Below are 27,213 nucleotides of genomic sequence, written 5' to 3'. Positions count from 1 at the left end.
GATTTTATTAGTCAGATATTTTTTTTACTGTAGGTATGTTTATGTAATGTTGAATATTTGAGAATTTGTCAAACACACATGCACATTTTAGAATCATAATGCCCTTGGGTACTGAGTCAAACCAAGAAAATCAGTAGCTGAAAACTAATTAAAGAAGCCCAACTACTGACGATCATCAAAAACTTTTTCCAGCATTCAGTGTACCTAATTGAATACAGTATGAGGAGCATTAGTAGTGCGCAGTGATGACGACATTGTGGTGTAAAGCTAAATTTGTTGTTGTTCTCCTTGTGTTCTACTCACGACTATAAAGTTTCTCTCAGAAGGCTGCACAGAGCTCAGCAGAAAACATTTGTCTTTGTAACTGTGAGCCATGAAGCCATATCAATGCTGGGAAGGTTTTGGAAGCTGAAGGATCTTATGGACGTTTATGTGTGTAAAATACTATAGATGTGTTTAGGTCTGGTCAAAGCAAATTTTAGGTTTCTGAATTATAATAATATCGTCTTATGGACGTTTACCTGTTTATGTGTGCAAAATACTATAGGTGTGTGTTAGTTCTAGCCAAAGCAAATTCTACCAGTTACAACTGTTACATAGTTTCTGAATTTAACAGAAAATCGCAGCATCTTGCTTTATTAAACTTTTATCTTACTGTAGCAAGTATTCAGATTATTTTGACAAACAGTTTAGATAATGATGCATGATATCTAATTGTGGCACTGCCTAATGTCCTTCTGTATTTGGTCTCAATGTTGAAATATATGGCTGATAATAACTCAATGGTTGGTGGTGAATCTTTAATTCGAAAAATCAATGACCAGGTGATTTTAGTTCAGGTTTTGGTAGCAGTTTTCCTTTGCATCAACTTTTTGCTGATTACAACCTTTTTTATGAAGGATTTCTTCTATACAACCACGCGGTACATCTTCTTTGCAAATACATTACTGTCTGATTGTCTGATTTTAATTGTGACAAATCTCTTGCTTAACCTGAGCTATTTTCGCGTTACCATGCAGATGTGGTTGTGTCTCATTATGTTCACCGTGTCATCTCTGTACAATTTTGTCACACCAGTTACTCTGACTGCAATGACCTTGGAACGCTATGTAGCCATTTGCATGCCCCTGCGCCATGGAGAGCTGTGCTCCACACGCAGCTCTCTGCACTGCATCCTCATTATTCACGGCCTCAGCTCTGTACCCTGCATTGTAGTTCTCTTAGTGTTCTTTGCATCTGTCACCCATAGCTTTTACAAACAATACAGGGTCTGCTCTGTGGAGATGTTCATTTTGCACAGTTGGCAGAGGCATCTTAGATCAGCTATAAGCCAATTCTACTTCTTGATCATGTGTATCATCATTGTATTCTCCTATGTTAAAATAATGAAAGTGGCCAAAGCTGCATCAGGAGAGAATAAAAAGTCAACATGGAAAGGGCTCAGAACAGTAATTCTTCATGCTTTCCAGCTGCTGCTCTGTCTCATCCAGCTGTGGTGCCCATTCATAGAAAATGCTATACTTCAGATTGATTTCATGTTATATGTTAATGTCAGGTACTTTAACTACATAATGTTTAGTCTTGCTCCAAGATGTCTCAGTCCTCTCATTTATGGCCTCAGGGATGAAAAGTTTTTTCTTGCACTAAAAAACTATGCTCTCTGTGGCTTTGTCAAGAACAAATCTTTAGATGTATTTCATTTGACAAATTAAAACTAGGATTCTGCCACAGAAATTGCTGCTTGTTGTATGAATGTACCTTTTTTATTGAAATTCTTTCATTTAATGAACAAGTAATCAGTAAATATGCCCTTAATTCAATTTGTCAGTGTGTGTTCACACAGTACCCATTTCTTGTATGTAAAATTCCTCATCACTGCCTAATAAGTGGCTTTATTTAGGCTGTGTTCACATCAACAATTACACTGCGTCCTCATTCATTCAGACAGCGGTGGTCTTGATGCAGAGGGCTCTGGCCAAAAAACGCAGGGTCATCCAAAACAAAAGTTGAACATGACTCAACCTTCACCACAGTGCAGTGCAAAGCCAAAAAGCTCATCAAAATGTATTTTAGCAATGAAATCTATGAAAATAAAGTCTGTTCTAAGTACTTACTTCTTGAAACGTAATACTACTTAGTAGGTATATAAATATATATTTGTATGTGCTGACAACTGCATTATAGTGTGCAAAAAAGTATTTATTGATTGTACAATTAATGACTCTTGGGTTAAAATAAAGAGTCCTATCTGATTATTAGTCAAAGACATTTTTTACTGTAGGTGTGTTTATGCAATGTTATTTTTTAACATTACATAAACACATTTATAACATTTGAGAATTTGTCATACACACATGCACATTTTAGAATCATAATGGCCTTGGGTACTGAGTCAAACCAAGAAAATCAGTAGCTGAAAACTAATTAAAGAAGCCCAACTACTGACGATCATCAAAAACTTTTTCCAGCATTCAGTGTACCTAATTGAATACAGTATGAGGAGCATTAGTAGTGCGCAGTGATGACGACATTGTGGTGTGAAGCTAAATTTGTTGTTGTTCTCCTTGTGTTCTACTCACGACTATAAAGTTTCTCTCAGAAGGCTGCACAGAGCTCAGCAGAAAACATTTGTCTTTGTAACTGTGAGCCATGAAGCCATATCAATGCTGGGAAGGCTTGGGAAACTGAAGGATCTTATGGACATTTATGTGTGTAAAATACTATAGATGTGTTTAGGTCTGGTCAAAGCAAATTTTAGGTTTCTGAATTATTATAATAACTTTGGAATTATTTTTAATTCCAAAAAAAGAGGGTCGGTTTTGCCCTATATTGGACTGCAGAGCTGGACCTATTTGCCTCCGAGTCTATTGGGACAGGAAGCCCTGGCGCACCCATGGCCAGATCACCTCTTCTATGCCTTCCCACCATTTTCACTGATAGCGGAAATGCTACACAGTTTAGCAAGGCAGCCACAGACTCCTGTTGGTCGCCCCAATCTGGCCAGGGAGGCCCTGGTTCCTGGGGATGCACAGGCTTCCGGACGGAGTTCTATGGTGCCTGCCCAGGAGGCAAGACCTGCTTTCGCAGCTGGGGAGCCATATCTGGCACTTGAGCCCGGAAAGCCTGCAGCTATGGGTATGTCCCCTGAGGGGCCTGACCCACACCTAAGGACGTGCGACCAGGCAGTAATCCAAACCATTATGGACGCAAGAGCACCCTCCACCAGGGCAGCACTGTATGCCAAAAGGTGGAAGATATTTTCGGAGTGGTGGAGAGTTCACAATGATGTACCTGAGTGTTCCCAACAGTGAGCCCAACAGCGAACCCCCTGGCAAGCTGTCAAGGTTCCCTCATGGGACCTGCCCTTGGTGCTGGAAGCCCTTTGCCCCCCCTCAAGCCCCAGCCTCTGGAGCAGTCGGGGCTAGAGTGATTTTCAGCAAAGGTTGCTTTCCTTCTGGCAATGGCATCAGTGAAGCATGTGAGTGAGCTTCACATCTTGTCAGTGAGTGAAGCATGCATGCACTGGAACTCGGATGGCACAGGGGTGGTACTTTGGCCTAATCCATCATTCTTCCCAAAGAGATTGGCTCCAGCTCTAACCCTAGGAAAGGGCATGCCCTGTCCAAACAGAGTCTTTCCAGGTAGATTGTTGAGGTAATTGAGGAGGTATACAGGCCATTCTCTAACTGAGATTTGTGCTGCGGCCACCTGGGCTTTGTACAAACATTCATGGTCCCCAAAGGATACACCACTGAATACTTACAGAAACTGCAAGACAAATCAATAGTTTTTCAACTTTTTTTTACCTGTTATTGTCGTATGTGCTGTGTAGTGGTATGTGGACCCAAAGGCAGATGACCAGAAAGCGTATGAGGTGAAGTAGCCGGATGGCTACCATGTTTATTGGGGGTGATGTGGTTTACAGACAGGTACAGGCAGACCAGTAAGCAGACAGGTAATGAACAGGCAACAGGAAAATGGATTACCGGCTGGCAGTGGTGGAAACAGGGAAGTGAGTCCAATGTGGCTAAACAGTCCAAACCGGGACCAGGCAAAGTACAAAATCCAGAATCCAACCAAGGTCCACAGGAGACAAAGAATCCAAAGCAGAACTCACGTAAGAATGCCGGGGAACTAGGCACAGGAACCAGGTAGAACAAAAAGTGCACCAAACACAAAGGTCAGGAACACTCACAGGACAGGAACAAAACTCAAGGCAGGAATCACACCAGGCAGGAACAACACCATGCGTAACAACAATGATCCAACACTGAACAAAGAGAGATGCGGACTAAATACCCTAGGGTAGGTGAAATAACAAGACACAGGTGCAAACAAGGGCCAAGTGGTAGACCTTGGGCGGATGGCCCAGGGGCTGGACATGTGCGGAGCTGAGGACCTCATGAGGTCTGCGACGAAGATCAAAACCATCTGTAGGCCTGGCGGAATGCCGGTGGCACAGGAGGAAGGTCACAGGAGGCCGGCGGTGAAGACGAAGAGTCACAGGAGGCCAGCGGAAAAGACGGAGAGTCACAGGAGGCCAGCGGAAAAGACGGAGAGTCACAGGAGGCGGCGGCGTAGTTCGGCGGCGGTGAAAGCGAAACCCCTCTGGAGGCCGGCGGCGAAGGCAGGACACGGCAACAGGACAGCAGGACCGGGAGCCGGCGACAGGGCAGCAGGACAGGAAGCCGGCAATGGAGAGACTGGTAATGGAGCTGGCAGAACCCGTGATGTCCGGGCCTGCCACTCCGGCAGAGAAGGAGGGTACTGCTGCAATCCAGCAGAGAATTCCGTGGCATGCTGCGACCCAGCAGACGGTTCTGTGGCGTGCTATGGTCCAACCGGGGCAGGAGGCGACTGCGATCCAGCGGCGACTAGGGATTGGTGCTGCTGCAAGGGAAGGAACACACTACAAAATGAAACAGGAAGTGACAGAACCTTAAACTATGACAAAATCCTACCAATTTTGGTAATCCACTGATTTTTTCCTTTAGCACCATCATGAGGTTGACATTTGTTTTTTGGTGAAATGTTTTGACAACTACTGAATGATATTTGGTACCGATATTCAAGTTTCCTAGGAGATGAATTCTAATAACGTTGGTGATCCTGACTTTTCCTCTAGCACTATAAGGAGGTCAAAGTTTTCACTTCTTCAGTGAAATATATAATATACACAATAAAAAATATCTCAACAACTATTGGATGGATTGCCATGACATCTGGCACAGACCCCAGTCCCTAGAGGGATGAATTGCAAAAACCTTTATCCCCTAACCTTTCATGTAGTGCCATCATTAGGTCAAAGTTTTTGGTTGTCCAATAATTTGGCTTCTGGCTAAATACTAATGATATTCCCATCAGGTTCAGCTGTAGTTTGTGTGTAGTGCTACTTAGCAAATATTAGCATGTTAACATGCTAAACAAAGATGGTAAACATTATACCTGCTAAACATCAACAGGCTAGCATTATAATTGTGAGCATCTTAGCATGCTGATGTGAGCATTTGCTCAAAGCACTGCTGTCCCTAAGTACAAATTCACAGAGCTGCTAGCATGCACTGCAGACTCTCAGTCTTGTTTATAATATGTGCTGTTTTGGTGTTGGTTGCTAAATTTCTATGAAAATGGACATTTAAATACAATTTAATCTTACAGTGTAAATAGCATGTTGATCATAGTTTTGATAACACCACTGAATACTTACAGAAACTGCAAGACAAATCAATAGTTTTTCAACTTTTTTTACCTGTTATTGTCTTATGATGTGTGTAGTGGTGTATGGATCCAAATGCAGATGACCAGGAAGCGTAATGGGGTGAAGTAGCCAGATGGCTACAGTGTTTATTGAGGGTGATGTGGTTGATAGGCAGGTACAGGCAGGTACAAGCAGACTGGTAAGCAGACAGGTAAACAAACAGGCAAAAAGCAGATCGGTTACTGGCTGGCAGTTCAAATAGGCAAGTTACAACATGCTTGATCCAGCCAAGGTCCAAGGGAGACAAATAATCCAAAAAAACAGAACTCACGGTAAAACTGCCGGGGAATTGGGCACTGGAACCAGGTGCAACAAAAAGTTCACCAAACTCGGTGGCTGGACACGTGCGGAGCTGAGGACCTCGGGTGGACGGCCCGGGGGCTGGGCATGTGCGCAACTGAGGACCTCGGGCGGATGGCCTGGGGGCTGGACATGTGTGGAGCAGAGGACCTCGGGCAGCCGCGAAGGCGGGACCCCTCTGGAGGCTAGAGAACCAGATCAGGGCCCGGCAACAGGACAGCAGAACAGGGAGCCGCCGACGGGACAGCAGGACAAGAAGCTGGTGATGGAGAGACTGGTAGAGGAGCTGGCAGAACCAGTGATGTCTGGGAACCCGGAGCCTGCCACTCCAGCAGGGAAGGAGGATACTGCTGCGATCCAGCAGAGAATTCAGTGGCGTGCTGCGACCCAGCAGATGGTTCTGTGGCATGCTGCAGTCCAACAGGGGCAGGAAGCGGCTGCGATCCAGCGGCGACTAGAGATGGTTTCTGCTGCGATCCGACCGAGGCAGCAGGCAGCTGCGATCCAGCAGTGGCAAGGGATTGGTGCTGCGATCCAGCAGTGGCAAGGGATTGGTGCTGCGATCCAGCCAGGAAAGGAGGCGACTGCGATCCAGCGGCGGCAAGGGATTGGTGCTGCTGCGATCCAACCGGGGCAGGAGGCAGCTGCGATCCAGCGGTGGCAAGGGATTGGTGCTGCGATCCAGTGGCGGCAAGGGATTGGTGCTGCGATCCAGCTAGGAAAGGAGGCGACTGCGATCCAGCAGTGGCAAGGGATTGGTGCTGCCGCGATCCAGCAGAGTCCAGGGGGTGATGGCGGCACCCGGGCAGGCGAGCAGCTGGGCAGCGGGGCAGGCGAGCAGCTTGGCAGCGGGGCAGCAGTGCAGGCGAGCAGCTGGGCAGGTGAGCCACTGTGGGAGCCACGCTTCCTCCTGGAGGGTTTCCCAGAAGGTGCCAAGACAGCAACAGCCTGAGGTACCACCTGGTTAGCTGACTGAGATGCTGACTGGAGACCAGCAGGCCGGGGTGCAGGCTAATGACTGGCGGGCCGGGAGTCTGGCTGGTTGCTGGCGGGCTGGGAGTCAAGGTAGGGCTGCAAATCTTGCCTCATGCTGAAGATTACCGCAAGGTTCTCTACCAGAATGGGGAGATAGTATAGTCCTCTCCATTAAGGAGTATACAAAATGCCTGCGTGCCTGCATCCACCAAGCCCTGAATGGAGAGGCTGAAAGTCTCTAGCGTGGAGAGTACTTCCTTTAACTCCCCCATGAGAGAGTCGACTTCTGCAGGGTCCATGATTGGTTGGGTCATTCTGTTGTATGATGTGTGTAGTGGTATATGGACCCAAATGCAGATGATCAGGAAGCGTAATGGGGTGAAGTAGCCGGATGGCTACAGGGTTTATTGAGGGTGATGTGGTTGACAGGCAGGTACAGGCAGACCGGTAAGCAGACAGGTAAACAAACAGGCAAAAGGCAGATTAGTTACCAGCTGGTAGTGGTGGAAGCAGGGAAGTGAGTCCAAAGTGGTAAATCAGTTCAAATAGGGAGCAGGCAAGTTACAACATACAGGATCCAGCCAAGGTCCAAGGGAGACAAATAATCCAAAAAACGGAACTCACAGTAAAACTGCCGGGGAATTGGGCACTGGAACCAGGTGCAACAAAAAGTTCAAACGGCGACACACAAAAAGGTCAGGAACACTCACAAGACAGGAACAAACACTCACAAGACAGGAACATACACTCACAAGACAGGAACATACACTCACAAGACAGGAACATACACTCACAAGACAGGAACATACACTCACAAGACAGGAACATACACTCACAAGACAGGAACATACACTCACAAGACAGGAACATACACTCACAAGACAGGAACAAACACTCACAAGACAGGAACAAACACTCACAAGACAGGAACATACACTCACAAGACAGGAACATACACTCACAAGACAGGAACATACACTCACAAGACAGGAATCACTCAAGGCAGGAATCACTCAAGGCAGGAATCACTCAAGGCAGGAATCACTCAAGGCAGGAACAACACCATGCGTAACAACAATGACCCAACACTGAACAAAGACAGAGACACGGACTAAATACCCTAGGGGAGGTGAAACAATGAGACACAGGTGCAAACAATCAAGGAAGGACCAACAATCAAAACTCGAGAGAAAACAAAGACAGGAAGTAAAAACCACAAGATACACCAGGGAAGGAACACACTACAAAATAAAACAGGAAGTGACAACACCTAAACTACCACAGTTATGTCATCCATCTTCATTCAGAGCAAGAATCAACAGAGGACAGTTTAAATAATGAATGAACCAATTAACCGTCACCTTTAATGAGTTTCACAGGAGTTTATTTGCCATAAGAGAACAGTAATGATTGGCTCATTACCGTTCTGCTTGGAGTCTAAATCCTCATGGAGAAAAACAAACCATGACTGCCACCATCACCATCATATTCCCTAATGATACCTCTGTGTTAGCTGTTGTTAGTAACTGTGTGCACAGACCAGACAATGACAACAATCCAAAATTTGAAACAGAAATAGTCCACTGCAGTTGTACTAAGTTTCATCAAATGTGGTTTCACCAGCTCTTCAGGTGCACTGACTTTTGCTTTCATGTCTGGATAGGTGGTTTAGATAATCAGGCCAAACTGGGAGCTTGTTTACAACCACTTGTGTTTATTGTCCTGTTAAACATTGTTTGAACTCAATTTGTTTCCTGGACGAATGTGAGGACGAATTAAGGAACAATCTACACTATACACTATAAAACGCATATATATCCACATATCTCTCCCAAAATTAAAACAAAACAATATTAATCACAAGTGGCTCATTTAGATTGTCCAACTATTTTCCTCTGCATTACAAGCATGTGTGCATGTATTCCACAGCAAAGTATAAAGAAAGAGTGCTGAAACACAACCAATGCAGCATCAAAACTGTATGAAAAGGAGTGTGCCAAGCACCTCTACAGTAACGCATACAGTAGCTGTAGCCAAATGAAGTAATTTGTGGGCCCAAATGAAGTAATTCAAGGGTAAGAATTAGTAGTTGGCGTGTAAGATTAATTGATTTGAGGATGCAAATACTAGTTTGTGCATAGAAATGTGCATCAAAAATGTGACCACTGATACCTGCTGAGCTCCGAGAGTCATGGTCATAATTACAACAAGACTAAGGGTTGGGTTATTCTAGAAAATAACTAGTTTTCACATCGTGTTGTCCTACCATGTCGGAAGATAAAAGTGTTTATAGATGATCAGAACAGATCAAAAATAGAGAGCCTTAGAGAAAAGTTCAAACCTTGGCTCCTTTCTCACCTGCGCACAGCTGGCCAATCATGAAGTGAAGTGGGTGTGAAATGTTGGTTTTGGAAAAGTACACTTCCGACACAATTGGGAACTGCACTTTGGGACTTCTGTACTAAAATGATCAACGTTTAAGTACACATGTAACATGATGACACTCTTTATATTTACTTTTTTATATAACGTTGAAAGGTGCATACTGGCCTTAAGAGTCTATAGCCATGCTAGCGGTTTTGTGAGGCTGTACTAATTGACATTAGCACTAAACCCAAACTACAGCGGAGGCTGATGGGAATGTAATTTGATTTTTAAGTATTTAGCCATGTACCAAAGTATTGGACACATTGAGATTTTGACATGCTGGAGGCGCTTGATGATAAGTCAGGGGATCACCAAAGTCATTATCATTCATCTTAGGGGGATATGAATGTGTACACCACATTTCATGGCAATCCATCCAAAAGTTGCTGAGACATTTAACTCAAAACCACAAGTCTCAACCTCATGGTGGCGCTAGAGGAAAAGTCAGGGGGTCACAACAGGCATTCTTCTGGGAACCATGAATGTCATGAATAGAGCGACTGACATCCCATCCCTAGAGCCATGACACAAGCATGGCTAAAAATGAGACCCAGGTTGGAAAACAAATTTGGAATTTTCCAAAGATTCCTGCACTTTTTTGTTAACTGCAAACTTTAGATTTGAGACAACTGAGTCACAAACACACCTGTATAAATTATAGACAAATGGTGATTCAAAGCACATACACAAACATTCTTTTTATGCTATTTGTAATAATTTGTCTCATGAAATAATCTAATCTTATAAAATCAAAAAGCCTAATATTTATAATAGTTATATCTACAGGCAAATGTTATGCTTGACAGTATATCATATCATGAAACTTAAAAAAAGTACATCAAATTAACAGTGTTCAAATACATTTTCTCTGGCCATAAAATTATCATGTATTTATCCGTTTTAAACTACAGATGCAAAAGAATATTCCACATAATATATGGTGCTGTCTAATTGTATTTCTGTAGGAAAACTTATTTGGAGGAGCCCGACTACTGAGGTCACTAAAAATCTTTCCAGCACATGATGTGTATAACTATGTTACTACAGCCTTCAGTCTTCAGTTTCAGTTTATTTGCAGTTAAAATACAAGTTGAATCATACAAGACATAATGGAGATATGTGAAATGGGACACCCTGATAAGCTATCTGAAGCTTGAGAATAGGGGCCCAGACACTAAGCAGATAGTAGTTAAAATATATGTTTACTAACACGTTGTCTAGATTTGAAAGACTGCATGTACTCTACAGTAATATTTACAACCTAGAAAACACCTAAGACTAATCAAAGACCCAAGGAAACTAAAAACTAAAAAGAAAAAACAATCTAAACCTAAGCCTTAAAAACTACTAAATTGTCCCAAAACATTTATCAGTCTAAACATTGGTTAAATAGGTAAGAATCAGAAACAAAATCAGCTTTAGATGCCAAGTAGGTTTACACATACAAGGAATTTGCTTTGGTATTTTTGTGCAAAACAATAAACATAGTAGAAATATAAAGAAAGATAAAGCAAGTACTGCAGGTCAAGAATCATAAAAATAAAATATAAAATTGACAATAAGATCTATAATTATATGAAAAAATTTTATAAGGAAATAATAAAGAATATGTACAAAATTACTGTTGTTTAATAGTTTGTGCAGGGATGTGCAATGTGCAAAATATGTACATGGGAATGTGCAAAACACATGTTTACAGTATGAGTTTAATAAGGGGGTACTATAAGGGGGGATTGGGTGCGTATGAGAGTCCTGGGTCTTGTTGATAAGGCCAGCTGCAGACGGAAAGATACAACAAATACAGACATATTGCACATGGAAAGAGTAGAGTAACTAGTTTAGAGGTCCCCAACCATTTAGGGTATTCAAGTTTTAACATATTTTAGTAGTAACTGCTGCCTTAAGGTCTTTTTGAAGACACACAGCCTATGAAGTGTGTTAGCACTGTTAACTGGTGATTACAACATTGTGGTGTCATTTCATTTCATTTGGTGTTCCCCTTGTGTTACAGTTGTCCCTATAAAGTCTTTTTACACAGTCCACTCTCAGAAGGCTACACGGAGCTCAGCAGAAGACATCTCTGGAGCTGTGTGTCACAATGTCAAGTTACTGCAGGGATGGTTTGCTAAACTAAAAGACATTATGTCCTTTGACCTGTTGATGTCTTTCTGTCAGATTTATCATACATATGTGCCATATGCTACTGCTGTCTATTGTTTTTGTTTTGGTCAATGCAAAGTTTACCAGTTGCAGCTGTGAGGTCCTTCATATTGAACTTATTTGAGCTAATCACCACAGAAAAGCAGAATTTAAAACCTTTAAAACAGAGAAAAATATGGCTAACAACAACTCACTGGTTGGTGGTAAATCTTTAATGCAACGCGTTAATTACCAGGTCATTTTAGTTCAGGTTTTTGTAGCACTTTTCCTTTGCATCAACTTTTTGCTAATCACAACCTTTTTTATGAAGGATTTCTTCTATACAGCCATGCGCTACATCTTATTTGCAAATACATTACTGTCTGATTGTCTGATCTTGATCATAACAAATATCTTGCTCATTTTTAGCTATTTTCGTGTGAACATGCAAATGTGGTTGTGTCTCATTCTATACATTTTGTCATTTCTATACACTTTAGTCACACCATTTACTCTGATGGCAATGACACTGGAACGCTATGTAGCCATTTGCATGCCCCTACGCCATGGAGAGCTGTGCTCCACACGCAGCTCTCTGCACTGCATCCTCATTATTCACGGCCTCAGCTCTGTACCCTGCATTATTGTTCTCTCCACCTTCTTTGCATCAGCCTCCCTTAGCTTTTACAAACAATACAGGGTCTGCGCTGTAGAGTTGTTCATCTTTCACAGCTGGCAGAGTCATTTGAAGTCAGCTATAAATCAGTTATATTTCTTGATCATGTTTATTACTATTGTATTCTCCTATGTTAAAATAATGACAGTGGCCAAAGCTGCATCAGGAGAGAATAAAAAGTCAACATGGAAAGGGCTCAGAACAATAATTCTTCATGCTTTCCAGCTGCTGCTCTGTCTCATCCAGCTGTGGTGCCCATTCATAGAAAATGCTGTCCTTCAAATTGATTTCATGTTATACAATAATGTCAGGTACTTTAATTACATTACTTTTTATCTTGCTCCAAGATGTCTGAGTCCTCTCATTTATGGCCTCAGGGATGAAAAGTTTTTTCTTGCACTGAAATACTATGCTCTCTGTGGGTTGTACAGAAAATTTTTTTGACAATTTGACAAATTTGAGCCCTAATCTTGCTACAGACTGTTCAACTATTAACCCCAAGGTCATACTGAATCCATATAATTACAGCTTTTGGGCAAACTGAATGATCCATCATGCAACTTATGTCCTATGAAGGTGCCTTCATCTACATGGTATGGAAACACCCTCTTAAAGTCTTTGTGTACAGCTGTTGATACATTGCTAATCCTTTTTGCTTTTTAATGCCCCTTTATCTTTTTATTTGTTAATCAGAAATTCTAATAGCCTTTTGCCCCTTTTTAAAATTGTAATGTTTGTTATATCTGAATTTACTTGTATGGTTTGCTTGTTGTATATGGTTCAATTAAGTATGATTGTGTTTACAATAAAAGCCCCAGTTGAGACTGGATGCTTTCTTTTTCTTATATTGTTGTATCTGTGTGAGATGACTTCACTGGATTCTTCAAGTCTTTGCTTCCATGTATGCCATGTTGATTATACTTGACTCCTGCAGCATTAAAACTCAGTCTATAATAACATTAATTGTTACTATGTCCTCCATGGACAAAACACCAAGTCTCTTGAAGGCCCCCCACAAACACAATTAAGTGGATCCGGTATCGGCCAGATGTGAATTTATTTTAAAAAATAAAATTAAAGTTTTTTAGCCACTGTCGTTATAAAATTCAGTGAGTCCCCCTTTATTCAGTCACAGCAGACTGCCGACTGAATTTTGAGCACCACAGCAATCCCTTGTGCATATTGCTCAATCTAGATGGCATTCTTACAGCAGTAGCCCCACTGTTTTCTGTTTTTTTCTCTGTTCAGTTGTTGAGCTGAGCTTATGTCACTAGATAAATAGTAAATTATAGCTTCCAGTTCAAGTCATGTGTAGTTATATCCTCGTGTTACTTTATACAAGTGGTCTTCGAGCCACTGCAGGGGGTGTGGATGTTGAGGAGACCTAAAGTTGCATGAATAAGATTCAAAACAAACAAACAAACAAAAGTGCTCTAATGCTACCAAGGCTATTTTGCTAAACTGAATCTTTTGTTCATTTAAATCGGCCGTATTGTTAATGATAAATGATTAAAAATTAAATCCACTTTTGATGTGGTGGGGGGGCATGAACTTTTCTCGGCTACAGAAGGGCGGCGTGACAGAAAAAGTTTGAGAACCACTGCTTTACACATAGAAAAATCGCCATCTTGGACAGTGTCTCCCATCCACTCCATGACGTGCTGGTCAAGCAAAGGAGCACCTTCAGCGGAAGACTCATCCCTCCAAAAAGCACCACAGAGCACCACAGGAAGTCATTCCTGCCTGTGGCCATCAAACTGTTTAACTCCTCCCTCTAAGGGTTAGTCTGTTTGACCCTAGGTCACTAAACTGGACATTGAGCATTACTTCTCCGCCATAATTAATAATAATTGTGTAATATTCTGTGTACTACTCCCGTGCAATATTAGTTTTCCCATGTTAGTTTTCTTATTTATTGTTACTGATACTATATACCTCTATTACTCTCGACAGTACATGCACCTCCGCTTATTGCTATTACTTATTACATATTTAGTTACAGTTACAGAGTCATCAGAAAACTTCTGGAGGTGGCAGGACTCTGTGTGGTAGCTGGTGAAGAGGAAGGGAGAGAGGACAGTCCCCTGAGGGGCCCCAGTGTTGCTGACCATGCTGTCTGACATGCAGTGCTGCAGGCGCATGTGCTGTGGTCTGTCAGTCAGGTAGACCACAGGCCTAGGACACAAGGGGGGTATCCACCTGCATTGCTGCCAGCTTCTCACTCAGCAGGGCTGGCCGGATGGTGTTGAAAGCACCGGAGAAGTCAAAAAACATGATCCTCACCCTGCTTGCCGGCTTGTCCAGGTGGGTGTGGATGCGGTTAAGTAGGAAGATGATGGCGTCCTCAACTCCCAGCCGGGGCTGGTAGGCGAACGGAAGGGGGTCCAGGAGGGGTCCAACCATGGGCCGCAGCTGTTCCAGCACTAGTCTCTCCGGGGTCTTCATTATGTGGGAAGTCAGTCTGTAGTCCTTGGAGCCACTGGGACGCGGCGGTTTCGGCACAGGAACGAGGCAAGATGTCTTCCACAGAACAGGGACCCTTTGAAGACTCAGGCTCAGGTTGAAGACGTGTTGAAGGACTCCACATAGCTGGGGGGCACAGGCTTTTAGTACCCCAGGGCTAACGCCATTGGGGCCTGCAGCCTTGTTTGAGTGGAGTTTCATCAGCTGTCCTCTCACCTGGTCAGCAGTCAGGCACACAGCAGAGGTTACAGGTGGGGGAGGGGGGGAGTCATTAGTGTGAAGAGGGTTGTTAGCCTGATGGGGAGGGGGGAGCAGAGTACTCAGAGGAGCTTGAGGGCTGACAGCAGCCGAGTTAGAGGAGGGATGAGCAGGAGCCGGTGTGTCGAATCTGTTAAAGAACAGATTAAGTTTGTTGGCCCTGTCCAAGCTGCCTTCAACTCCTCTGCTGCCAGTCAGTCTGAAGCCAGTGATGCTCTTCATGCCGCTCCAGACCTCTCTCATGTTGTTCTGCTGGAGTTTCCGCTCCAGCTTCCTCCTGTACTTCTCCTTGGCCTCCCTGATTTTCACCTTCAGGTCGACCTGGATTGCCCTCACCGCCTCCCTATTACCATCAGTAAAGACCCTCCTCTTGGCATTCAGGATGTCTTTGATGTCCTTTGTTACCCACGGTTTGTTATTTGGATAACAATGGACCATCTTAGTTGGGACATTGCAGTCCACACAGAAGTTAATGTAGTCAATAATGCACTCAGTGAGCCCATTAGGTGTGGGTGATTGGTGGCTGGTGAAGCCTGCCGTATCTGTGACAGTACCCCCCCTCCACGGCCAGCTCCCGAGGGCCGAAAAAACCCCCACCGACATGGTGGTTGTCTTCCACCACGGGGAACGGGCTGATGCGGGTGACCGGCCGGAGCCTGGGCATGTGTGGCTGGGAGGCCTCGGATGGACGACCAGGAGCTTGGATCTGTGTGGACTGGGGAGTCTCGGGCTGATGTCATAAAGCCAAACCAGGGTGGAGCTGAGGACCTCCGGCGGACGACCCAGGGACTGGCCTGGTGCAGGGCTGAGGACCCGGGGACTGGCCTGGCGAGGAGCTGGGGACCTCGGGCGGACTACCCGGGGACTGGACAGGCGAGGTGCAGGGGACCCCGGGTGGATGGCCCGGGGGCTTGATAGGGTCAGAGCTGCAATCATGCGTCTTGCAATTAAGTTCAACCCCATCTGGAGGCCTGGAATGCCTGTGGTTCAGGCGGGAGGTCACCGGAGGCCGGCGGCAAAGACGAAGGCTGGGACCCTCTGGAGGTCCCGACCCGGCTGGACAGGGGGCCGGCGATGGGACCTAGCCGGAGAACTACGAAGGCTACCTTGGAACGTTCAGTCGGAAACTGAGGTGAATACAGGTTGGAAATTAGGTAACACTTCACCAAAAATTCCTCGCACTCCCCCGCTGAGCCCGAGAAGGTCCCCAGCTGCGCCATCTCACTAGCCGCCAGAGGTGGTGAAGGATGGGTGAAGAGATACCGCTGGACCAGACTCTGCAGGTCCATCTGTCTATCTCTATCTGACTGTCTGACTAACTGTGTGTCTTTGTCTGCCCCCCCATCTATCCATCACACAGGCTTGCTTGAGGAGGGTGCCACAAGATTTGCTCATGGCCCCTTTCTGCAAATAGTACCCAGCTTAATACTGATGTTAGTTCATGCACAGTATGTATGAGAGTTACTTGTTAGTTTGTTTATTCTTATAACAGATATTCATGGTGTCATTTTTAACTGAAAACGTATCACCTGAATGGATTTTTCAGTGAGTGAGTAGATGTCATTTTAAGAATTTTAACAAGGTAACTGTGGAAAAATTATTACAAATTGCTCAAAGCAAAAGTATTTTTATATATCCTAAAACATGTCTGGAGGGGAACTTCAATGAATAACACATAGACTGTGCACTTGACAATAATTGACACTTGACAGTAATTTTAAAAATGTTTTTCCTGTTCAATAAAATTAATAATTTGTGTTCACTCTACATATCAAAAGCAAATCAGTACAAGAAGAGTTTCAGTGTTATGTTGAACACAAAATACAATTTTGTGTTACATTAAGTAAGTGTATACTAAATTTAACAAATAAACTAATATTGCATTGGTAAAGGGAAGGGTCCTTGTTTTTATTAAATATATGTGGTTTTGTATTACTAATTAAACATTTCCTACTTCTGGCAGGATCAGTCATAGGCAGATATTGGGTTAACTCTGGCAGACCCAGACTTGGACCAGTATAGGCCAGGTCTGCCATTTTTGTTGGGGTGATTGCCGGTTCAGTTTCAGTAGCCGGACCCAGACCAGTGTACTTGGACCGATTCTGGCAAGAGTCTGGCAACCGTACTTGGGCTGGGTTATTTCTTCTTCTTCTTCTTCTTGAACGTCTCCTGGTGGAGGTATTCTGGGTGTGCCCAACTGGGAGGAGAACCTGGGTCAGACCCATGCTGGCATATCCAGTCTGGCCTGAGAATGCCTTGGAATTCTGTGGGAGAATCTGAAGGATATGTCTGGGAAAAGAGGGATGGGAGAAATGGCAAAAATGGATGGATGGACCTCTGCCACATTGTGCCAGTGTAAAAGAAGAGGAAGTGATTGGCCTGAGAGTCCCACAGACCAACATGCCAATCATCAACAAGGAGCTTTGGGCTGTTGGTACGGTCACAGACATTTAAAATTTTGAGTGGCACGTGTTGGGTCCTTGGATAAGATTGTGAAGACCACCGCTAGAATGATGCAGTGGGCCCTAGACTATGACTATTTGTCTGGGACACTAGACATCCACCCAAGGGTGGACTGAAATATCAATAAGATTCTTGCTTCCTGAACCTGAACTTTTTGTACAACACTGTGACAAGTATAGCCCTATGGCATCATACCGTATATGGGGAAACTAGGTTTTTAAACCTAGTGTTATGACCAATGTAGTGTTTTGTATACTTGGCTTCTATTCTTTGTTCAGGAAGCTCCCAATCAACTAAATCGGTGGCACCTGATCAAACTACAAAAGGCCCTTCCTCCACCTCCCACACTCTCTCTCTCTAAGCCAGCAGACTCTTCAGGAGCAGAGTCTCTCCACACCACTTTGTTTAATCTTTGTTTTCTTTTATTTATTATCAAGTTTAGTCCTTAAAACAGATAAAGTAATTATTGTAGGTGATTTTACTACTACTGTGTTTATCTCATTGTTAGATTTGATTGGCTTCTGTCAGAGTGTACATAAATCCACTCTCGACCTTGTTCTGGTATATGGAATTGAAATTGAACATTTAATAGTCTTTCCACAGAATCCTTCATTATCGGATAATTGTTTAATAACTTTTGAACTCCTATTACTGGACCACACGCCATTAGGCAAAAACTCCTACTCTAGTTTTCTATCTGATAGTGCTGTAGTTAAATTTAAGGAAGCGATTCCATCTGCATTTAATTCAATGCTATGTCTCAATATAACAGAGGACTGCTGATTTCAGCCCCTCTACTTTGGGGTATGTTATTTCGAGGGTTATTGAGATTGTAAACTTTTCTTTGCAAAAGAGCTTAGTGAAATGAAGTGAAATCCTTTACATTCATTGTCGTGTTATACTGTGGTTTACAAGTGAGGTGCCACTGCAGTAATGGTGGCTTGTTTACATCCGCCTACAACCTGGATTCAACTACAGAGGCCACTGAGGGAGACTAGCAGAAAGTGGCAATGACGACACTGTAGGGAGCAAAGATTCACCTGCTGTTACTCTGCTTGTATTGTAGTCGCTCCTATAAAGTCTTCATGCACAGCCCTCTCTCAGAATACTGCAGACCTCAACAGACAACATTTGCCTTTGGAAATGTGTGCCACAATGCTATGCTGCTGCAGGGAAGGGTTTGGTCTTTTTGTGATATGATTTTCATTTTCTTTTGACAGACACATTTAATAATCACAGTTTAACATCCAGCAGTACCTCAAAAACTTGCCTAGAAAAGTGATGGCTGATAACAACTCACTGGTTGGTGGTGAGTTCTTGCTGCAGCAGATCAATGGCCGGGTCATTGCTGTGCAGGTCCTGGTGATGATTTTTCTTTGCATCAACATTTTTCTTATCATAACCTTTTTTAAAAAGGAGTGCTTCTACACAACTGCACGCTACATCTTATTTGCTATTACACTACTCTCTGATAGCTTGATATTAATCATGTCTGATGTTCTGCTCATCTTGAGTTATTTTCAGTTTACAATGCAAGTTTGGTTATGTATAATTATCTCTCTTGTAGTATTTCTGTATGCTACAGTCACACCAGTTACTCTGACTGCAATGACCCTGGAGCGCTATGTGGCCATTTGCATGCCCCTGCGCCATGGACAGCTGTGCTCCACAGGCAGCACTATGCATTGCATCCTCATCATACATGGCCTCAGCTCTGTTCCCTGCATTATTGTTCTCTCCACCTTCTTTGCATCAGCCCCTCTTAGCTTGTACAAACAATACAGGGGATGCTCTGTGGAGATGTTTATTTTGTACAGATGGCAGGATCATATTCGGTCAGCTGTATCTCAGTTTTACTTCTTGATTATGTGTATCATCATTGTATTCTCCTATGTTAAAATAATGACAGTGGCCAAAGCTGCATCAGGAGAGAATAAAAAGTCAACATGGAAAGGGCTCAGAACAGTAATTCTTCATGCTTTCCAGCTGCTGCTCTGTCTCATCCAGCTGTGGTGTCCATTCATAGAAACTGCTGTCCTTCAGATTAATTTTATGCTGTTTATTCAAGTAAGGTACTTTAACTACATAATGTTTAGTCTTGCTCCAAGATGTCTGAGTCCTCTCATTTATGGCCTCAGAGATGAAAAGTTTTATCTTGAGCTGAAAAGCTATGTCTTCTTTGGCTTGTATAAAAAAAAAAAATGTTCGAGAAATTAAATCAATTGGCTTTTCAACAGAAGAATTGCACAAAGCATGTAACTTATTTACTAAAATAATTCTATTAAAACTTATAAATTACTGAGCATAGCTCTGGTTTCACTTTCTCAGTAGCTAAGATTTAGACGCATGTTTTAAAAATGTTCTACTTCTAAGTCTGAGACCCCTGAGGCATTTTTACCCAATAACAATTTATAACATGTAGCCTACTGATAATAAATAGTCCTATGCCTCAAATTTGTTACCTATGCCTATACTAAAAGTTTTTTATTGCTTTGTTTGGACCCAGTGTTTATTTGCTTTTCATATCAGTGACAATGACATAAATGTATGTTTAGAGAAATTTATACAGAAAAAAAGCCTCTGCCGACATTCACCCCCTACACTGTTGAAAAGAGCAACAGCAAGTTTAAAATGTTAAATATGCTGCAAATTGATATGGGGTCTTGAGTTTTGGGGCTGCCAAAACCAGAATCTAGGAACTTAGAATGTCACCAGTTCTGGTGCAGGAGGTGGAGCGGTACCAGCTGGATATAGTTGGGCCCACATCTATGCATAGCATCAGCTCTGGAACCAAACTCCTGGAAAAGGGCTGGACTGCCTTCGTTTCTGGAGTTGCCCAGGACAGACACTGTGCAGGTGTGCGGATACTCAAGAGCCCTTGACCGAGGGCTTTACTTCTTAATCATGTTTGTTTCCATCATATTATCCTAATTTAAAATAATGAACCCCTCCGAGGACTGGACGGTGAGAGCAGTTTGGGTGCCCCTATGAGCCTGAGATCTGCGTTGTTGGCTGAGATGAGATTGCCAACAGATTGTTACATACATTTTATGTCTTCTAAACTCTAAATGCTATTATTAAGATATATATATATATATACCCAGTGTTTATTTGCTTTTCATATCAGTGACAATGACATAAATGTATGTTTGGAGAAATTTATACAGAAAAAAAGCCTTCACCGACATTCAGCCCCCCCCATTCTTGCCGCTTTGAAAAACATAAATAAATACATAAAATATTTTCTTGGTTGTAATAAAGTAAAAAAAAAGGACCTTGGTTTTTTATACCAGATTGAGAGCTGAGCTATCATCCAGAAACAAAACTTAGTAGACATGGTATGTGAACCCCAACAATATTTCATACTACACACAGTCCCTTTACGCCAAAAATGCTTAATATCAGAACACTTTAAAACAAGTGTATATACCTGTATGTGGTTGCTGAAAGATATTTCTGAATCATTTTATCTTGTAAAAATTGGTGATTGTAACTCCATTATGTTAAATAATTATTTGGCCATACCCTCTTCTAATCAATAGTCTCTCCATACTAAATATAACTAATAAATCTGTTTTCCATTCATCTATTTAACTTATATACAATACCCATGCAATTTCTGTTGCTTCTTTCTAAACATATAAAATGTAAGGCCAGAGTGACAGTGTGATGACAGTAAAAGTGGGTAATTCCAGGGTATTCTATTATATCTGAAAGGTAATGTATCCAACAGGTTTTCCACTCAAAAATATATTAGGTTTATATCCAATTCATAACATTTCTTAATGTTATACTGGAGTACAATTATGCCAATTCACCTCCTATTTACACCGTTTCTCCACAAACAAGAAACCAATTATATGTCCAAATCAATGTACAGTATATTATCTTGATAAGTTACGCTGTTGTACAGAGCAACAGCAAGTTTAAAAGGTGAAATATGCTGGCAACTGATATGGGGTCTTGAGCAGGAAATGTTGTTATATTTGGAGAATTATATATCAGTTACATATGACAGAGTTGTGTTTGGTGTGTTATAAATCAGTTTTAATCCTTAATGATGTTTGTCACCATCATATTCTCACAAAAATATGAACCCTGCTGAGAATTTCTACCCTATCGTGGTGGCGGGGTTTGAGTGCCACTGTGAACCTAAGATCAGCATTTTGGGGAGGGGGACAGATCATGGTGAGGGGTGAGGGGCCAAACTAAGATCGATACAAGAACCATTATAGAATCAGAATCAGAATCAGAATCAGAAATACTTTATTGATCCCCGAGGGGAAACTCTTTTGTTACAGCTGCTCACTATCACGTCAGTGCACACAGGAATAAAAGTTCTAAGCAAATCAAAATATAATACACTAATAATATAATAATACATTGTAAAATACAAAGTGGATTTACCAGTTGATGTATGTATGGTATAACAATACAATGTAATAATATAAGTAATAGTGCATGTACTGTCAAGTTAAGTGTAGCTTATTAAGATGATTATGAGACGGTGGATATTGCACAGCAGTAATAGAAGTATGAATAAATATCAATAAAAAGGGAATTTTAAACTCAAAAGAGTACATTGCACAGCAGTATTAAACAGAGAATATTGCACAATTATTTCAAGTATTGAAGTGATGTTAATAGTCCAATGTCCAGTTTAATGATTTAGGGTCAAATAGACTGAGACTTAAGGGAGGAGTTAAAGAGTTTGATGGCCACAGGCAGGAATGACTTCCTTTGGCGCTCTGTGGTACTTTTTGGGGGGGATGAGTCTTTCGCTGAAGGTACTCCTTTGTTTGACCAGCACGTCATGGAGTGGATGGGAGACACTGTCCAAGATGGCATGTAGTTTTGCCAGTATCCTCCTCTCTGACACCACCAGAGAGTCCAGCTCCACTCCCCCAAAATATCACTGGCCTTACGGATCAGTTTGTTGAGTCTGTCAGCGTGCGCTACCCTCAGCCTGCTGCCCCAGCATGCAACAGCTTACAGGACAGCACTGGCCACCACAGACTCATAAAGCATCGTCAGCATTGTCCGGCAGATGTTGAAGGACCTCAGCCTCCTCAGGAAATAGAGGCAGCTCTGGCCCTTCCTGAGCTTATGTTTGCGGTGGTATTGAGACTGAGTACAGGGCTGCGGTGGGTAACTTTGTCTCATGGTTTGAGCAGAACCATCTGCAGCTCAATGCGACAAAGTCTAAAGAGCTGGTTGTAGACTTACGAAGGGCCAAGGCACCAGTGACCCCAGTTTCTATCCAGGGGGTCAGTGTGGACATTGTTGAGGACTACAAGTACCTTGGACTACATATGGACAATAAACTGGACTGGGCTAAAAACATAAGCTCAGGAAGGGCCAGAGCCGCCTCTATTTTCTGAGAAGGCTGAGATCCTTCAACATCTGCCGGGCAATGCTGAAGATGTTTTATGAGTCTGTGGTGGCCAGTGCTATCCTGTATGGACTGTACTTGTATAGTCCCTTTCTAGTCTTCCAACCACTCAAAGAGCATCAAAGCTATCGCTGTTGCATGCTGGGGCAGCAGGCTGAGGGTAGTGGACACTAACAGACTCAACAAACTGATCTGTAAGGCCAGTGACATTGTGGGGGTGGAGCTGGACTCTCTGGCGGTGGTGTCAGAGAGGAGGATGCTGGCCGAACTACATGCCATCTTGGACAGTGTCTCCCACCCACTTTATGATGTGCTGGTTAAACAAAGGAGTACCTTCAGTGGAAGACTCACCCCCCCCAAAAAGCACCACAGAGCGCCACAGGAAGTCATTCCTGCCTGAGGCCATCAAACTCTTTAACTCCTCCCTCTAAGTGTTAGTCTATATGACCCTAGGTCATTAAACTGGACATTTATCATTATCATCACTGCAATACTTGACATAATTGTGCAATATTCAATGTTCAATATTCAATATTCTGCTGTGCAATATACTCCGTCTCATTATAATCTTAATAGGCTACACTTAACTTGACTGTTCATGCACTATTACTTACTACTTGTATTATTACACTATCATCAACCAGTAAACCCAATTTGTACTTTACACTTATTATAATTTTATACTTATACCAACTGGGTACTTAATTTATCTAACCTGTACTATAGTGTTTTATATTTTTTGCTTAGTAATTCTATTCCTGCTCACTGATGTGATAGTGAGCTGCTATAACAAAAGAGTTTCCCCTCGGGGATCAATAAAGTATTTCTGATTTTGATTCTGAAACTTTTTTTGACTGGCATTCAATGACTTTTCACCAACTACCAAGACAAATTACTTGACAAAAGAGCTTAAAAAGTAAAATCCTTTACATTTATTGTCGTGTTATACTGTGGTTTACAAGTGAGGTGCCACTGCAGTAATGGTGGCTTGTTTACATCCGCTTGCAACCTGGATTCATCTACAGAGGCCACTGAGGGAGACTAGCAGAAAGTAGCAATGACGACACTGTGGGGAGCAAAGTTTCACCTGCTGTTACTCTGCTTGGATTGTAGTTGCTCCTATAAAGTCTTCATGCACAGCCCTCTCTCACAATACTGCAGACCTCAACAGACAACATTTGCCTTTGGAAATGTGTGCCACAGTGCTATGCTGCTGCAGGGAAGGGTTTGGTCTTTTTGTGATAAGATTTTCATTTTCTTTTGACCGACACATTTAATGACATTTTAACACCTAGCAGTACCTCAAAAACTTGCTTAGAAAAGTAATGGCTGATAACAACTCACTGGTTGGTGGTGAGTTCTTGCTACGGCAGATCAATGACCGGGTCATTGCTGTGCAGGTCCTGGTGATGATTTTTCTTTGCATCAACATTTTTCTTATCATAACCTTTTTTAAAAAGGAGTGCTTCTACACAACTGCACGCTACATCTTATTTGCTATTACACTACTCTCTGATAGCTTGATATTAATCATGTCTGATGTTCTGTTCATCTTGAGTTATTTTCAGTTTACAATGCAAGTTTGGTTATGTATAATTATCTCTGTTGTGGTACTTCTGTATAATACTGTCACACCAGTTACTCTGACTGCAATGACCTTGGAGCGCTACGTGGCCATTTGCATGCCCCTGCACCATGGACAGCTGTGCTCCACACGCAGCACTCTGCAATGCATCCTCATCATTCACGGCCTCAGCTCTGTACCCTGCATTGTTGTTCTCTCCACCTTCTTTGCATCAGCCCCTCTTAGCTTGTACAGCCAATACAGGGGATGCTCTGTGGAGATGTTTATTTTGTACAGGTGGCAGGATCATATTCGGTCAGCTGTTTATCAGTTTTACTTCTTGATTATGTGTATCATCATTGTATTCTCCTATGTTAAAATAATGACAGTGGCAAAATTTGCATCAGGAGAGAATAAAAAGTCAACATGGAAAGGGCTCAGAACAGTAATTCTTCACGCTTTCCAGCTGCTGCTCTGTCTCGCCCGTCTGTGGTGTCCATTCATAGAAACTGCTGTACATCAGATTAATTTAAAATTATTTAATGATGTCAGGTACTTTAACTACATATTGTTTAGCGTTGCTCCAAGATGTCTGAGTCCTCTCATTTATGGCCTGAGGGATGAACATTTTTTTCATGCACTGAAAAACTATGCCTTCTTTGACTTGTATAAAAGAAATATTCGACAAGGTAGATTAATCATTTTCCAATAGAAAAGTTGCACAATGCTTTAATAAAAAAAAAATCTGCTGAGCATGTCTGCAATTCACTTTTACATAAGCATGTTTTAAGAATGTTTTATTTCAAACTAGTTTATTGTTAGAAACATGACTGATTGAATTGCTATTTAAGCAACAATGCAAGCTCAACACTGTTTTTGTGGTCTTGCGTCATTGTTCATTTGGGCTGACTACATTTTTGAGTTTTTTTCTGCCCTTTATGTTAAGTTATATGTAATATTGATTATAGACCGTTTTAGTATTCAAATCTAGCAACAAATATGACATATGTTAAAAGAGGGACTTATTTAACAATAAATAACTCTCATGACTCATATTTGTCATCATTATCTATGCTGTTAATATTAAAGTTTTATTTCACAAACAATGACTCAAATGTATGTTAAGACAAAAAATGTATACAGAGAAAAACCCTTCACCAACATTCATCCACTCACACCACCACACCATCTTACCACTTTGCAAAACATACAGAAAATGTAAACACCCACTACAGTGAATGACATCCGCTGTCAGATTTAAAATGGCCAGCAAATTGAGGGTTTAGGAGATAAAAATGCTGTTATAATTTGAGATTATCGGTCGCACATTCAAATAAATTTTATTTATATAGTGCAAATTCATAACAGAAGTTATCTCATTGAACTTGTCCAATAGAACAGGTCTGGACTGTACTCTTTGCAATATTATTTACAGAGACTCAACAATTGAGCAAGCACTTGCAACAGTGGCAAGGAAAAAATTCCTTTTAAGAGGCAGAAACCTCGAGCACAACCAGACTCAGGGTGGGCAGCCATCTGCTGCTGCCGGTTGGGTTGAAAGAGAAAGAGAGAGAGAGAACCAGATTCAAGGTGGGTCATCACATGGCATAGCACATTGCATAGTCGTGTTCAGGGGTGTAGTGGGGGGAATGGGTCTGACTACCCAGGGCCCCAACGGTTGGAGGGACCTCGAAAAGCCTGGAATGAAAAGTTTGTTTTTTATTTCTGGGGGGTGGGGAATCCAGCCTACTGCTGATGCTGGTCTGGAGCACCTGCTTTGTGAGTCATGTCTTTCCCCAAGAAAGGTTAATCAGGGTACCAACTAATTTCTTTCAAAAGACACGTGAGCACAACTAACACAGTTTAAGAATGTTTTAAGCTAATATCAGCAGTTGTTTGGATTGAAGGCAGTCAGCCAGGAATCTAGCTTGGAGCATATTTGCATCGTATAACATAAATTAATCAGCATCATAGCTACAATGTCATATGACATTATATCTATCAACATTACCTAGCAAAGCTTAACATCATGTAACACATGGCTCTCACGTTCAGAAACAGCCACTTAGAGTGGAGCATCGGCAGATGAGACAGGTACTAGTGGCTACTAAAAGTTATTAGAAGCAATCATTTGACATGAGGTGTCACACACCTCGTGGTAAAGACAGTTCAACTTTGGAGGGATATTTCAGCGCAAGGCAGCAGCAAACCGCAGCAGTGAGGAGTCAGAAACGATAATAAAATTGAACCCTGCTCATAATGTAGCCAAAGAAGAGCTGCCTTTTACTAAATTAAATTATCTGCACCTTTATTCCTGTTTACAATCATTTACAAGCGTTAAGAAATTATTGCAGATATTGGCCTATAATAGCTTGATAGAGTAGAGAATATGTGGTTTAGTAGAGAGCAGCGGTGGAATGTAACTAAGTACATTTACTACTGTACTTTAGAACAGTTTAGAGGTACTTTACTTGAGTATTTCCATGACATTTTCTGCTAATTTAGCAATTGACTGATACTAAACAGTATTGATATTTTTTTAGCTATTTATTTTATTTTATTTATTCTTTATTCAAATGGTCAGCAATTGACTGATACTGAATATACAGTACTGCTGTTTATTTAGCTATTTCTTTTATTTGTATTTATTCTTTATTTCTCAATGTTCATTTCTAGAATTGGTTGACAATGTACATGTTAAATTATTTAACATGTTAAAGAATATTTACCTTAAATATTCTTTAATAAAGTTATTTGTTTAAGAAAGCAGCCTTCTGAGTACCGTTGCTTAGGCATAT

The 27,213-nt window shown here is 42.1% G+C and overlaps 5 protein-coding genes across 5 annotated transcripts; 4 read left to right on the top strand and 1 right to left on the bottom strand.

Moving 5' to 3' along the window:
- Positions 1-321: 321 nt before the first annotated feature.
- Positions 322-2,252, top strand: LOC122879045 (odorant receptor 131-2-like). Its single transcript, XM_044202691.1, has one exon. The coding sequence runs from the start codon at positions 753-755 to the stop codon at positions 1,710-1,712; it is 960 nt and encodes a 319-aa protein (XP_044058626.1). The 5' UTR covers positions 322-752; the 3' UTR covers positions 1,713-2,252.
- Positions 2,253-4,295: 2,043 nt separating this feature from the next.
- LOC122879030 lies at positions 4,296-6,635 on the bottom strand. The gene is made up of 3 exons (XM_044202668.1): positions 6,030-6,635; positions 5,750-5,894; positions 4,296-4,890 (listed from the first exon to the last, which is right to left on the bottom strand). Exons 1-3 carry the CDS (start codon positions 6,465-6,467, stop codon positions 4,301-4,303), a joined length of 1,173 nt encoding a protein of 390 aa, XP_044058603.1. The 5' UTR covers positions 6,468-6,635; the 3' UTR covers positions 4,296-4,300.
- Positions 6,636-11,505: 4,870 nt separating this feature from the next.
- On the top strand, positions 11,506-13,120 carry LOC122878943 (odorant receptor 131-2-like). The gene has a single exon (XM_044202483.1). The coding sequence runs from the start codon at positions 11,796-11,798 to the stop codon at positions 12,717-12,719; it is 924 nt and encodes a 307-aa protein (XP_044058418.1). The 5' UTR covers positions 11,506-11,795; the 3' UTR covers positions 12,720-13,120.
- A 5,483-nt stretch (positions 13,121-18,603) lies between these two features.
- Positions 18,604-21,235, top strand: LOC122878947 (odorant receptor 131-2-like). The gene has a single exon (XM_044202494.1). It carries the CDS (start codon positions 18,741-18,743, stop codon positions 19,674-19,676), a length of 936 nt encoding a protein of 311 aa, XP_044058429.1. The 5' UTR covers positions 18,604-18,740; the 3' UTR covers positions 19,677-21,235.
- Positions 21,236-24,005: 2,770 nt separating this feature from the next.
- Positions 24,006-25,468, top strand: LOC122879357 (odorant receptor 131-2-like). The gene has a single exon (XM_044203365.1). It carries the CDS (start codon positions 24,177-24,179, stop codon positions 25,125-25,127), a length of 951 nt encoding a protein of 316 aa, XP_044059300.1. The 5' UTR covers positions 24,006-24,176; the 3' UTR covers positions 25,128-25,468.
- The last annotated feature ends 1,745 nt before the right edge of the window (positions 25,469-27,213 follow it).

This window comes from Siniperca chuatsi, linkage group LG7 (genome assembly GCF_020085105.1).
Source record: "Siniperca chuatsi isolate FFG_IHB_CAS linkage group LG7, ASM2008510v1, whole genome shotgun sequence".
NCBI lineage: Eukaryota > Metazoa > Chordata > Actinopteri > Centrarchiformes > Sinipercidae > Siniperca > Siniperca chuatsi.
Note: the sequence above shows the minus strand (reverse complement) of the source record. Positions and strands in the feature narration are given on the sequence as shown.

Bases quoted from the DNA above. Each gene is read 5' to 3' on its own strand.
- LOC122879357 (XM_044203365.1), top strand. From the start codon at position 24,177: ATGGCTGATAACAACTCACTGGTTGGTGGTGAGTTCTTGCTACGGCAG.
- LOC122878947 (XM_044202494.1), top strand. From the start codon at position 18,741: ATGGCTGATAACAACTCACTGGTTGGTGGTGAGTTCTTGCTGCAGCAG.
- LOC122879030 (XM_044202668.1), bottom strand. From the start codon at position 6,467: ATGCCACAGAACCATCTGCTGGGTCGCAGCACGCCACTGAATTCTCTG. The intron at 5,895-6,029 runs GTGAGTTCTGTT...TCTGCTTACCAG, and splicing joins AATTCCCCGGCAGTTTTACC to TCTGCTTGTACCTGCCTGTA. The intron at 4,891-5,749 runs GTAAAAAAAGTT...CTTCCCTTGCAG, and splicing joins ACATCATAAGACAATAACAG to CAGCACCAATCCCTAGTCGC.
- LOC122879045 (XM_044202691.1), top strand. From the start codon at position 753: ATGTTGAAATATATGGCTGATAATAACTCAATGGTTGGTGGTGAATCT.
- LOC122878943 (XM_044202483.1), top strand. From the start codon at position 11,796: ATGGCTAACAACAACTCACTGGTTGGTGGTAAATCTTTAATGCAACGC.